Source organism: Oppia nitens, unplaced genomic scaffold, assembly GCF_028296485.1.
Source record: "Oppia nitens isolate AA-2021 unplaced genomic scaffold, nextdenovo-longstitch-racon4-pilon3 scaffold2_pilon_pilon_pilon, whole genome shotgun sequence".
In the NCBI taxonomy this organism is placed as follows: Eukaryota; Metazoa; Arthropoda; class Arachnida; order Sarcoptiformes; family Oppiidae; genus Oppia; species Oppia nitens.
This window is the reverse complement of record NW_026533210.1, coordinates 5,773,936-5,788,707: the sequence shown is the minus strand read 5'-3', so window position 1 is coordinate 5,788,707 and position 14,772 is coordinate 5,773,936. Positions and strand designations below refer to the sequence as shown.

At 26.3% G+C, this 14,772-nt stretch overlaps 1 protein-coding gene across 1 annotated transcript; it reads left to right on the top strand.

The window, feature by feature from the left end:
* Window positions 1-239: 239 nt before the first annotated feature.
* Window positions 240-3,009, top strand: LOC128955863 (uncharacterized). The gene is made up of 6 exons (XM_054301542.1): window positions 240-286; window positions 502-593; window positions 686-1,777; window positions 1,837-2,062; window positions 2,134-2,426; window positions 2,504-3,009. The coding sequence occupies exons 1-6, from the start codon at window positions 240-242 to the stop codon at window positions 2,989-2,991; spliced, it is 2,238 nt and encodes a 745-aa protein (XP_054157517.1). The 3' UTR covers window positions 2,992-3,009.
* The last annotated feature ends 11,763 nt before the right edge of the window (window positions 3,010-14,772 follow it).

Genomic DNA, 14,772 nt, shown 5'->3' with positions numbered 1-14,772 from the left:
GTCGTGCACCGGTGGTCTCAGGTTTTCAACTGAACTTCAAACCTGTGATTGGCCTCGAAATGTCCGCTGTCTGGCCGAAGGTTTGACAATAATTTTTTATTATTAAATAAATATCTTTTTATACCTGTAATCTCTCTCTCTCTCTCTCTCTCTCTCTCTCTCTCTCTCTCTCTCTCTCTCTCTTTCTCTCTTAGACTCGGAACCAGAATCACCAATAAATTCCGATTCAGACAGTGATAATGATAACGATAGTAATAACAACAACAGCGGTGGTGACAGTAGAAGCGTAACTAATGAAGACTCGTTATATGACTTCGAGGAGATCCGACAACAAATCAAAAATGTTGCCCAAAGTGATGACAATATTAGACAATTACAAAACTCTTTCAATAATTTATTAGCCAATAATAAACTTGTTTACACTACTATTGCTAATAATAACAATAATACAAGAATTGGTAATAATACTAATACTGGAAATAATAATAATAATAAAAACAGTGAAACCAATGATGACTTTCTGGATCTTCAACGCTCCAGAAGTGTTGTTACACCCAATGCTCAGGAAAGGGGTTTTGGACCACAACTTATCGGTAATTTACAAACTTTTTAAATTTACATTACTATTCACTGACAATAATTTAATTTTGGTAATCAAAAAATATTGTTACAATGTTTTTATTAGGTCGGAGTGTATCCGGTGTGAGAGTAACATCAGTTTCCTCCAGTACCTCAGCTCATACATCGCGAGATAGCCAGCCGCCGGCGCCGTCATCAGCCGCTATTTTGGCCAACAGTAACGCCAAACTATCGGAACTGCAACGTAATAATAGGCTAACAGTCGACGATCTGAACAATCCTAACTTCGATGAGGCCATAGCGGCCATCATCGATGAGAACGGTGGGGTACACCTTAATGATGGTCCGGGAAATATCTTCCAATTGGTTAATCAAGAGCCCAGTGGTAGCGATAAAGAGGTTAACATATTTGCCGGCAGTGAACTCAAACAAAATCAACGAAGAGGACTATCAAATAACCATTTGAATCATATCAGTCGTACCAATGGATCAATACCACAGTCGACAAATCATAGGGGTGGCAGTCGTTTTCTACCGACACCGCGCACTGTTTCGCAACACAATCCATACATACCAAACACATCCAGAGATAGCAACAACGTTAATGTCCGATATGTAGATACATCAGCTCAGAGATCAGTTGCCACTAGCAATAGATCGCCCCGTCAGCGGATACACATAATCGTCAACAATAGGACACAAGTCCAAGAAATACCGATCGACGATCCGATAGATTTTCAGCGCATTCCAGCCATCCATCAGTCGCTTCCTCCAAGTCCTCCGGCAAATAATCGATATTCAAATCCAAGACCTGTTCCTACTGCCGTTGATCACAATCGTCGCCCCATTACAGTGTCGAGTGGACAACGGCAACAACAACAACAAAATCCACGGTCAATCCAAACAACCACTGAGCGACCGGTGCGCACAACTGAAAGAGCTGTACGAACACACAATTCAGAGGTACAATATGTATCGGTAAACGACAGACGACAACCCACAACAAATCATAGGGGTTTCAGTCAGGCTTCCGCTGATTACGGCATTCAACCTGAGATTGTTTCGGCAAGACGTGAGACAATACCTCAGCGTCCACCCCCTGTCTACCGAACACCCGAACCCTTTTCCACAGCCATGGCCTGCAACCAAAAGGCCTGTCGATTGCCAGACTGTTTCTGTTCCGGATCTGACATTCCAGGTATTAATGAAAACTAAAAAAATATAATACATTTTAATTTATATGTCTATCCATCAAAGCTGGACTACCTGTCAATCAAGTGCCTCAAATAATAATGATGACGTTTGATGATGCTGTCAATGATATCAATTGGCACATCTATGAGGATATCTTTCAGCCGCATCGGACAAATCCAAACGGATGTCCAATTAGAGCCACTTTCTATGTGTCACACGAATGGACCGATTATGGACAGGTGCAGACACTTTACTCCCGGGGTCACGAAATGGCATCGCATTCAGTAACGTTAGTCTTTTCCATACAGTATTATCTATTTAAAAAAACTAACATATATATATATATATATATWTTTTTAGACATAGTTTCGGTGAACGGTTCAGCAAAAACCAATGGAATAAAGAAATCAATGGTCAGCGAGAGATACTGCATCTGTACGGTGGGGTCAATCTGGAAGACATCAGAGGAATGAGAGCACCGTTTCTTCAGGGGGGCGGAAACAAACAGTTTGAAATGCTATACGACGCTAATTTTACATACGACTCAACAATGCCAGTGTTTGAAAACAACCCGCCCTACTGGCCATTCACATTGGACTTTGCCAGTAGTCACGAATGCATGATAGCTCCCTGTCCTACCAAATCATTTCCAGGTATGGTATTGTAGTGAAACATTATGAACACATAGAGTACTAAAATATTTTTATTATTATTATTCTGTTATCTTTAGGACTTTGGGAGATAGGAATGGTTATGTGGCACGACTTGCGAGGCGGTCGATGCTCAATGGGAGATGCCTGTAGTAACCCGACCGATGAAAACGGTGTATTTGAGATGATTATGAAAAACTTTAAGCGTCACTACCAGTCGAATCGGGCGCCGTTTGGCATATACTATCACTCGGCCTGGTTTAACACCGATCACCATAAACGGGGATTCATACGAGTTATCGATGAACTACTTAAATATAAAGACGTCTACTTTATGACTAAATATCAGGCCATCCAATGGATGCGTAACCCAAAACCGGTACACGAGCTACACAAGTCATCAGCTGTCCAGTGCGGCCCACAAGTGTTGGCCAATAGGCCGCCGCCGTGTCTGCAGCCAAACATTTGTAACGTTGACTCGAAAAGTGGGTCCCGTTTCTTGAAAACTTGTCAGCCCTGTCCAAAAACGTATCCCTGGGTGGGCAACACTGGCTTTGCTAAGTCATAAGTTTGTAATTATTGTAGGATTAGGATTTTGCAATTGATTTCAATTAAATTAATTAATAATTTATATAATAATAATAATAACGATAATTAAATTAATGTGTGAATTCATTGAAATCACAATACAATCACATACTGTATACATACAAACCAATTGTGTCATAATTTTATGTTTATTTTTTTACTCATAATTTTAATTATTTAAGACCATGGTACAATTTGTTGTACAATCACAATATAACACTCAAATTTAAACTAATTGTAATAATAATATAAATAGTTTTTAAATAATCTTATATTTTGTGTTTATTTATTAACTAATTGATAATTACAAAAAACAATTGAAAACAATTTATATTATGATACAAAATGTTTAATAGTAATAATAATAATGAAATTGTGTGATATATGATAAATAATTTTTCAATTGTTCAATAATATCGATATATAAAAGTTATGTAATTTTACATATTTCAGTGATTAGTGTAAATTGGATTTTGTTAAATAGTTGTTTAAATATTGTTAAAAAAATCAAACAAACAAACAATCTAGAGTTGCCAAATATATAACTTTATATGCAATGCATCATATTTTTGTATTTTTTTCATTTATTTTTTTTATAAATATACTTTTTAAATAATTTTCATTAAACTCTGCAATTAATCAAATCATACATCAATAAAATCATTTTTGCATTTTAAAAAAACGTTTGTTAATCATTTAATTTTAAGTTAATAATACACTAGTTTTATAAATAAAATTTTATTAATTTCTTTAATTAATATAACAAACTTTATTTTTTAATCAAAATTTATACTATTATTATAATACTGTATTACATCACTTTATATTTAGAGGTCATTTAAAGGTCATTTAAAGGTAATTTATCAAGGTCATTTAACTTCTAAAATATTCTAATAATCAACAATAAAACTTTAATTGACAAATATATTTAAAGTAATCAATAAAAACTTTTTTTAATAACTTTAAATTATAAAATATTTTGTTTAAAATTAGTAATAAAATAAATAATTTTATTTTAAATATTCATAAATTCATTATTTTTGCCAATTTTATCAAATATTGTACTTTCTATACAATTATTATTACCCTTCAAATACCTGTTGAGCTATTTATGAGTCAACCCATTGTTTTAATGATAGCAATGACTAAACTGTATACGCCTTTTAACAGCTGTGTTCAAAATTACTTAATATTATTCAAATAATTAAATTTATAACAAAATATTATAATTTAATGAAATAATTATTTTAAAAATAATTTTTATAAATCTATTTATGCTATGATATATAAAAGTATTAATTTAACAAATATATAACAAATAATTTATCGCTTTATAAATTATTTATTAAGTTTTCTTATAATTTTAAAAATACTTTATTTAATATGGAAACTAATAAATTTATTGTTAAAACTACTTAATAAAAAAAAGGTTTCACATCAGTATAATTTAATAAATGACTTTTTGTCCCTTTTTGTAATAATTATTTGAAAAGAAAGAAAATTTATTTTCCTCTTAACTTTCTATTGAAAAACATTAGAAAATATAATATATCTATAATTTTTTACATAACGATGAAAAATACATTAAAATTAAATATATCTAAAAAATAAATATTTCTAGGGTTAGTTAATTGTAGCCAATTATTTTTAATATGTAATTTACAATAATGATTGATAATTTTTATATTATAATTTATAAATATAAAAAACAAAATTATTAAAATTATGAGTTTTTAATTTGTTAATTATTATATGTATAATAGATAAAAAAAAGTTTAATTACTTAACACTATTAATGTCTATTTTAATTTGATAATTTTAAAGATTTATTATCAACACAATCAAAATGTATAAAAATAACACTAAAAATATATGTAATTTACAAAAAACAATCTTAATTATCAAATTTAAAATATATATAAATATAAACATTATTTATTGTATAGATATTACAAGTGTTTAAAAATCATATTTAATATTAATATATTGCGTGTGGAAAACACAAGTAATGGCATTTAAACCAATGTTTATGTATCGCATGTTATAATAAACAAAGTCACTAATAGGCGGAGCTTAGAACTTAAACTGTATAACTGTATAATATTAATGGTAAATGTTTAGCCGTATTGTATGTATGTGTGTATATTATATTATATACTGTATATTTTGAGTATAAAAATCTATAGCTTTTAGTTATTCATTCAATACATGTATTTGTCAATTGTATGGATTGCGTCACGAAATAAAAGACTATATAAGAGGCGTTTAAACATAACTTTAATGTTTAGTCTGATATTTGACTGAAAGTTTGCAAACTTTTAGAGAGAGAGAGAAAAAAGTACTGTTTTTCAAAACTACTGTACTTTTACTTTAATAATAATAAAATTTGACGAAAATATCATTTTTTACAACAATGAAAGTTAAGTCATCAATGAAGTTAAAATCGGATAATACATACCTGAGCTCTGGTAGTGGTCTATGGAAACGCAATGCTTCTGCACCGTCGGGTTTAGTGGCCAGACCTATACCCGGCCAACTCAAAGGCTATTCATCGTTCAATTTTGTCGACAACTACGGCCCGATAGCCTTTGAATGGTTGTGGACAGTGATTAAACAGTTGACTGAATTGGGTCAACTGGGATACTGGAGCTCATTCAGTGATGACAGCCAATACATGACTGTACACTACGCTTCTCCATCTGAATCCAATCGTATTGAAGACAAACTATTGAATCTCGGAGTTAATGGTATCAGAAGTCGACAGAAAATCTATACTAAACTCACTGCACATACAATCAAATCATTTATGAAATCTAAATACAGATCTTAAGTATTATTATTAGCTATGATTTAATAACCCATTTGTGACACTTGTGTTTGCATTGTATATATGATTACTGAAAAAACTTATTGTATATCATATATACAGTAAAAATAAGCTGCAAATACAACTTATATATTACATGTAAATTGGATATTCACTAAAAAATTTCTACTTTATTGGATACCTGGTATAATATTTGCACAAAAACTTTACAAAACCCTATTTAAAATAAAATAAAAGTACAAAACAATTAAAATACATAAAAATATATATAATATATTAAAATATTTTTAAAAAAGTAAATGATATAATTAATAAAAAAAATATATCAAATACAATTTATAAACTTTATTTAACTATTTATTACTAATTACTATTTAACTATATATTATCTGTTAGTTGATTGTTACTAAAATTGTTAAATTATGAATTATTATTTTTTTTTAATTAATTATATTTATATAAAAATTATCATGATAAACAATATAGTCTATGTTAATGTTTTAATTGTGTTATCTTAATTTAATAAAAACATTGTATTTTTACTTAAAAAAATAAAAATAAAATAATGTTTAATTCAAAAAATGCACATGTACTTATTTAAAATTTATAATGATCACATTTTTAGCTAGTTAAAAACAAATATCAATATTTAAAAACGCAAATTTTTAATATGATATTTTTTTAATATAAAATTTTCACTATTTTAATATTATAGGCTTAATAAATAAAACATTTTTAGATAAAAAATAGATTAATTATAATTATGTTATTACAAAATTGATTAAAAAAATATTTATTTTAATAATTTACTAATATATTTTAATAAAAGTTAATACAATAAGTAGACAATGTTTGAAAAGTTTATAATGTTTTAGAAATACTATATTAAGTAAGCAATAAACGTAAGGATAATAAGTTTATTCAATCGTTATTTGTGTATTTGTATATTATAGTGATGTCACTATAAAATAAATACTTACCAAAACTTGAATGATAATATAGATATATACTAGTTATAGGCGGAGCTTAGTTAGCTTATATACACATTTAATGTAAAAATTCTGTTGTATGTATATATTGTAAAAATTCTATGACATTATATATTAACTTTGTGTGTATATATGTATTGCATTATTGTTATTGCGTTATATGAAAAATCAAATGTGTTTACAGTATATAAAGGCATTTAAATGTTAGTAAAGCTTACAGTAGTCGACAACACTTACTATTGATAACTTGTGTTAGACTAGTCTTAACTAAAATAGTGTTTTTCAGTGAAACAAAAGTTATTTTTTGTTTAACAGTTTTTGTGTCAATCGTTTGAATTATTTGTTAAGTGATGACCGGATCAAATACACCGCAAAAGTCGTGGACTGATGACCACAAAGCCTTCGGACCACAAGAAGTGGCCAAACCAATGGACGGCGACGTTAAAGGGATTGCAAAGTTTGATTATAAGGATAACGGCGGCGAAGACCCATTCAAATGGTTGTGGCCACACATCAAACAGTCCACCGAAAGTGGTGAACTCGGTTACTATAGTTGGCTCAGTGAGGACTGTCTGGCCATTTATGTACACTTTGCTGATATCAATGATAAAGATCGCATCCAAACCAGATTAAGTCAATTCAATATTAAAAACATTAGATATACGGCTAAAATCTACGGAAGATTGTCGTTATCACCGGTCAAACCTAAATCGTTTCATTGTCTTAATTGTGACCGACATTATAAAAGAGATGGCAAATGGCTTAAAAAACATGCGGCTAATTGTCGGCCCAAAAGAAAGTGATCGTATCATTGAAAGTATAACGACCTAATCGGCCACACTTTGCATAACATAACTGGACCTCCAATATATCTGACATACATTGTGGACACGATTATCATATTTATTCATTAACTAAATTAAGTACAAAACAATAATAATGAAATTTATTTATAACTATAATATCATTTAATTTTATCAAGCATTTTATAATTATTAGATATTTACTGTTTTTTAAAAATATTTTTTAAATATAATAATTGATATTTATATAACATACTATACTTTACAAATGTATTTTCTATTCATAAAAAACAATAAAATCATGATTAACTATAATATAACCGTATTTCTTATTTTAATTTATAATTATAAATTATTTTAGTTAGTTTTGAAATTACAATTTAACAATAAATTAGCACTATATTACTATATTAGTAGTACTGGTATATTCTGGTAATAAATAATTTTTTTAGATAAAATAACATGGATAATGATTAATTAATTACCGTATATATTATTACAATATTGATTAAAACAAGTTTATTGAACTTGGATTAACAATTTCTAAAAAAATACTTACCTGTACTGTAATAATTAATAATGTATTACTGTATTTGATATAAAATTTTTGTTGTACAGTAAAAATTTACATTTATAATCATTGTATTTGCATCACATGACTGGACCCGTAATAATATTATACCCACAATAAGTTATACATGTGTTTAATACAGTATTTTCATATATTTATTGATTAAATTACCTTAAGTACAAAATAATGATAAAAATTTATTTTTAACTAATTTATAACAATTATATATAGTATATTATACAAAAATATACAGGATATTTATTGTTTTTTTTAAAAATACTTTTATAGCGACCCATAGTTAACAAAATATATTTATTAAATTATTTATTTACGATAATCAAATTTATTGTATAAATTTTTTAGATATGTTGCAGTAATATCATAATTAAATATATATCAATTATTATATTAATGATAATATATAATAAAATATTGTATTTTTTTACTTGATTAAAAATACTAAATAAATTATATTAACTTTAAAATACTTGGTTTAATTTATTTAAAATTTATATTGATATATTTAACTACCGGTAATTATTATAATTTTTACAACATTATCAATTATGATTATTGTGATTTAACGGTAAATTATTATTATATTTATATTATAAATAAATAAAACATTTTTATTGTTTGATAAAATAATTTGATAAATATATATTATATGTTACTATTATATGTACAGTAGATTAAGATAAGTTTATTGAACTTGATCTACAATTTCTTAATTTTTATATACAGTAATAATTAATAATATATTAAATTCAAATAATTAGACAATGTTTTATTATATAAATTTATATTGATAATTTTTAGCTACAAATAGTATAATAAATTTTTAAAAGTATGATATATTGAAGTTAACTATGAACATCGTAATTTAATTATTTATAAAATAAACTTGTTTAGTTTTATCGAAATTATTAATATGTTGTACAACAGTTTACAGTTAAATATATTTAGTAATTAAATCAAGTTTAGTAATCTGGGTCAAACTAATTTCTATATTTAATAATTAAAATTCTAGACTTAGACAATAGTTGTTAATTTAAATATTAATATTGTATGAATACATTTAGAAATTACTGTATTATTATTATTGAATTAATACCATATTTTGTGTATATAAATTGTATGACACTTAAGTTATTATTACTTTATAGGTTTTATATTTTTAATTTCAAATGTCTCTTATATAATATGCCGTAAGTTATATTACATTATATACACAATATTACACACATATGTATAATTTAGACGATTATATAGTGAAAGGTAGATATTTATTTTATATTTAAAAAACTGTCAACTTTGATGGCCAACAATAATTTATTATAGATATTATTAAGTCTAGTTTGATATACTGTAAGTTTGAAAAAATTAATGAAAATCTATCTTTTTTATTAAGTATGTATATCATTGAAATACATAGAGTGCTAAATAGCCTAATAACAAGTTTTGACTAATCTGTACTACTGATGATTAGGTCAAATATTTATTTATATAGTATTTTTAAGATATTTTATTGGAAATGAAAAAAATTATATTTTTTGGAAATGATTTTTTTGTAATTTTTATTTTATAGATTTTTTTGAAAAAATATCTTAAACGTAGTATTTGTTATTAAAATCTTGTTATAGGCGGAGCCTATTTGGCACTGAATGTGTATATAAAGAGGGATTTAAATGTTAGAACTGCTATAAAGTAATTCATCAAAAAAATAATGAATTAGTGTTTCAGTAGTTTTTGGGATACAATTTGTTTCAATTGTTTATTGTCTGTTAAAAGTGTTTACTCCGAGTGATGGCATCCGAAATCATTAACTAATATAATAAGTTAATCATAAATCGTGTATAACTTAATATTAAATTTATTTTTTACAATTATCATAATGTTTACTATATTAAAAAAGCATTACCGGTAATAAAAATAATTTTTTTTTAAAACTACCGTAAAATACGCGCCTCTTATTTAAACAATATTTTTAAAATATCTTATTTAATACTTGTATTATATTTAAAAGTTTTTTTTAACATTATTATAACATTTTATTTAATTATATCAATAAAACGCGTAATTTGTTAACATATTTAGTGATGAAATTCATGACATAATGATTCAATGAGACATTTAACAAAACAACATACACTACACGTTTACATCAATTATTGATGTTTAAGGCGGAGCTAATGTTACAGACTAACTATTACATATAGATATATCAATTTGCATGTATATGTATGGTTAGCTTTAGAAATAATCTATGTTTATAGTATATGAACTTTATATTACTATAATAGATAGCTATTGGCATTTAAATGTAATTTTTTGATAAACATTTTGACAAAAACTTTGCTATTAATATAAAAATATATATTAATTATAAATTAATGAATCGGTTAGAGATATGACACAAATTAGTCAACAGTTATCTACCGATGATTGGGATCGAAGTGCTGCGGGACCGCCGCAAATGGCCAGACCTGTAGAGGGAAGACTCAAAGGCTATTCGTCGTTCACATTAGTCGACAATTACGGCCCACAAGCCTTCCTTTGGTTGTGGGAAGTGATAAAAATGAAGACAATGGACGGCCAACTGGGCTACTGGAGCTCAATTAGCAATGATGGTCGGGTCATAATTGTCCACTACGCCGATTCGGCTGATGTCAGACGCATTGAATGCAAACTAACTGAGCTCGGAGTTGCCGGTGTTAAAAGTAAGGCCAAAATATATGCAAAACACGGATCGCCAACAACAGTGGTCACACCTGTCATCAGACAGTGCTGTCAACACTGTACTTATAATAGATACGGATAACTGAGTTTTAGATTTTATTTTTTGAATCATTTTCATCATTATTTTAAATTCACATTTTTTTTAGTTTTTGTTTCTTAAAATTTTATCATTAATATAATTAAATATTTTATTATTATTATTGTTATTAAATTTTAAATTACTATATTCAATAAATTATATTTTAAATTATATATACAGTATTATACAGATAATAAATATCATGTTAGAAATAATTGATTGCCGTAATAACTTATTGACGATTGTAATATAATTGTTAATTACATTTTTTTAAATAATATTTTTTTTAATCAAAAATATTATTATTATTTAATAATAATTTTATCGTTAAATGAATAATAATAAAGATTTGATGAAAAACTAATTCGTTTGCGATTTTGTTTCAATTGTCGTAACTTTTTGTTTAAGTCATCCAAACTTTTTATCCAATCATTTCCTAAATTGATTTGACGATAGACTTTCATATTATCAAAATTAACGCCAAATTGTTTGCTATAATATCTATTTTTAAACCATTGATAGCGACTAATGATTACTGGATTAGTGTAGTGTTCGACAAAAAACACGACAACCGACATGAGCTGACCACTGATTAACATGAAATAAACACCTTTGAAATGTGTCAGGCTCAAATATTTAGCATTATGGTTGTGATCTTTGTGATCACCACTTTCATCAACATAACTGTCCCCATCCGGACTGTTCTCTTTTTTCTCATCTGTCGTATCTAACATTCCCTGTTGTATAGCATTGTTGTTCATAAACAATACCTCTTTTATCAGGTGCTCATAAATACCAGATTCCATAAACAAATTAATACTGCAATAGTTATAACATTTATAATAATTTAGTTCATAAAAGTATTATATTAATTATAAGTTAATAATTGAAAATAAATAATTAAAATATTTGACATACATTTGATTGATATTTTTCTTAAACTCTGTGCTAACAAATTTGGAAAACACGATAAAGTAAGGCATAGCCAAAATGTCATGTTTGGCCCGATACAGGTTCGGGTATTTATCCAATTTGGTTATGTAATAGTAGTCGAGAAAGGCGTCATCGCTAACCAGTGCATAGTCACCGGTAGATAGTTTGGGAAATACCTCCATTTCCCACTTTTCCTTTAAGTTTTCATCAATATCTTCGACTTTCATTTTTGGTTTCAATGCCTCACAGATAAAATCATTACAGTTATTGATATAATCTTCACACGACTCTCCTTGCATTGCGTAAAACTGTTGTAATCGACCGTCGGCTGAGAATTTGGCCAAATCGACCAACGAGTCTATCTTTGTGTGCGGTTTGGTGTGAAACATGGATGAAAGGAGTTCCTCATGAAAACTCCAGTAGCAAACAGTGGTTAGAAGTAACCAACAAATCAATAATATGGCGTAACTAATGGACAGTGGTCGAGGAGGTAATTTGTTTGACTGAACCATAATTATAGAGTATATGAACATCACTTGTTGTGACCAATTGTGTCGCATATATGAGGCAACAATGGCGTACATCAAAAATGATAGACCAATACATAGCCAAACAATTGGTTGAAAACTATAGATAAAACTAAATAATGGAATCTGTATCCAACCGCTGCCGGACAGTATGCTGATTGCCCGTATAGATCCCAGTGCCCGACTTCTATCGTAGAGCACATATGTTGAATTGGTCGGTGCTGTCGGATATAAATGTAGATCAATGTCACCCAACTCTATATGATTATAATATATCTCAGTCAGATCCGATTTAGGCTTGAAATAGGCTAAACTGCACGACATATATAAATTATTTAACACTTTTTTGTGGTATAACTTAAAATACAGTATTTAATTATTATTTTATACATAATTAATTACACTATAATATATTTTATTTACTCTATCAAGATTATTTACGTATTTACAGATTATAAATTAAAAGATATTTTTAAAAAATATTTAAATATACCTATATTTATATAATTTGGAAAATTCAATTAAAATAGCGACCATTGGACCGGACAATTCAATACAATCTGATTTATAATCCATATCAATAAATGGTGGCCAATATGTGGCCGAAAAATTTAAGTTCATTATTGGCACGAACTCACCAAAAATTATTGGCAATAGATGTGTAAAGTTATAGACAACCGATGACTTCATTGAATTTCATTATCACATTTTAATTAATTAATAACAAAATTTTATTCAATGATTTGTCGTTGTCTTACGTTGTCTATTGTGTTAGTAATAAATTTTTTATAATAACAAATTTTTTTATTTGTTTGTAAAATTTGTTTGTTTGGGTGTAAAATATTTTTCAATTCTGATAAATATTGATTTTTTATATATTAAATATAAACAGTGATATTGTTTATTTCAAACTTTGTTATTATTAAAATCTATTATAAATTGAGATAAAATATTGATACATTTAATTATATGTTATTATTAATTTATTATATCTTTAATATAATTCTATGATATTATTTGCAACATATAATATATGTCTAATAATTATTAGATATATGGTATAAATTATTTAAATTAACCAAAAATTAGCATAAATTACATTAAAGATTATAATATTAAATAATAAGAAAAATATTTTTGTTAATTTTCTGTGCAATAATTTTGTTAAAATGTAATAATCAATAATAATTTATTAACATTTTTCTATTAAAACATCTCCTATATGTTTATTATACAATATTACTTATATTGAATTCAAATATTTATTTATTTATTGATAATATTTTTTATATTTTAATATTTATTTAAGTTATTATTAAAGTTATAAAAATAAAACAAAAATCATGAAAACAATAATTTATATTTATATTAATTGTTATACAATGTCTTTTCCTGTTGTCGTCTAGTTTTATGAGTAATTTTGTCATTTTATGATATTTATACTATTATATTAAAAACTACAATCATTACAATTTATTAATTGCAAAGAAAACTTTTACTTAAATTTTTTTATCATAATATATGGTATTTACATATAAAATACTGAAAGTAAAAAATATATGACTATATTTAGGACACAAAAATATATGGACAACTCGTGACATCAGTCCATCAATGATAGCCATGAACTGAAAAAACCTTATTCAAGGATATATAAACACATTATTTAATAGTTTTTTATGTTATTATTAAATGATTTAATTGTCTCTCTAATAAAAAAGATATTATTGTTTACTAATTGTTTATTTACTAATATATTACTAAATGGTATATTAAAAAAATTATTTAAATTAAAATATTTGCTTTTTTAAAACATTTGATAAGTAGTAGATGAACTAAATATATATATATATATAAATATATATATATATATATATATATATATATATATATATATTAATTATATTTAATATTTTCATTTTAATAAAAATAAGTAAAATCATGTAATAAACAATTATGTAAATCTATAACTATTAATAATGACATAGTTTTTTTCATTATAAAAATTATTTAACAAATCCAATATCAAAGTATAGGCATATTGGGACACATTATGTCTGGCGCTTAGAGATGACGATATACTGTATTATGAGGTCAAGGCATATGAGGGTGCGATACATATAAAATAATTAAAAATATATATGAATATATTAACTTTGATTCACAGATGACAATTAAATAATAAATATATTTATAACAATAATGTCAATAGCAATAAATATATTACACTATTTACTTTTGTTTTCATTAGATAATAATATGTAAATAAATTATAAATCATAATTATTTTACA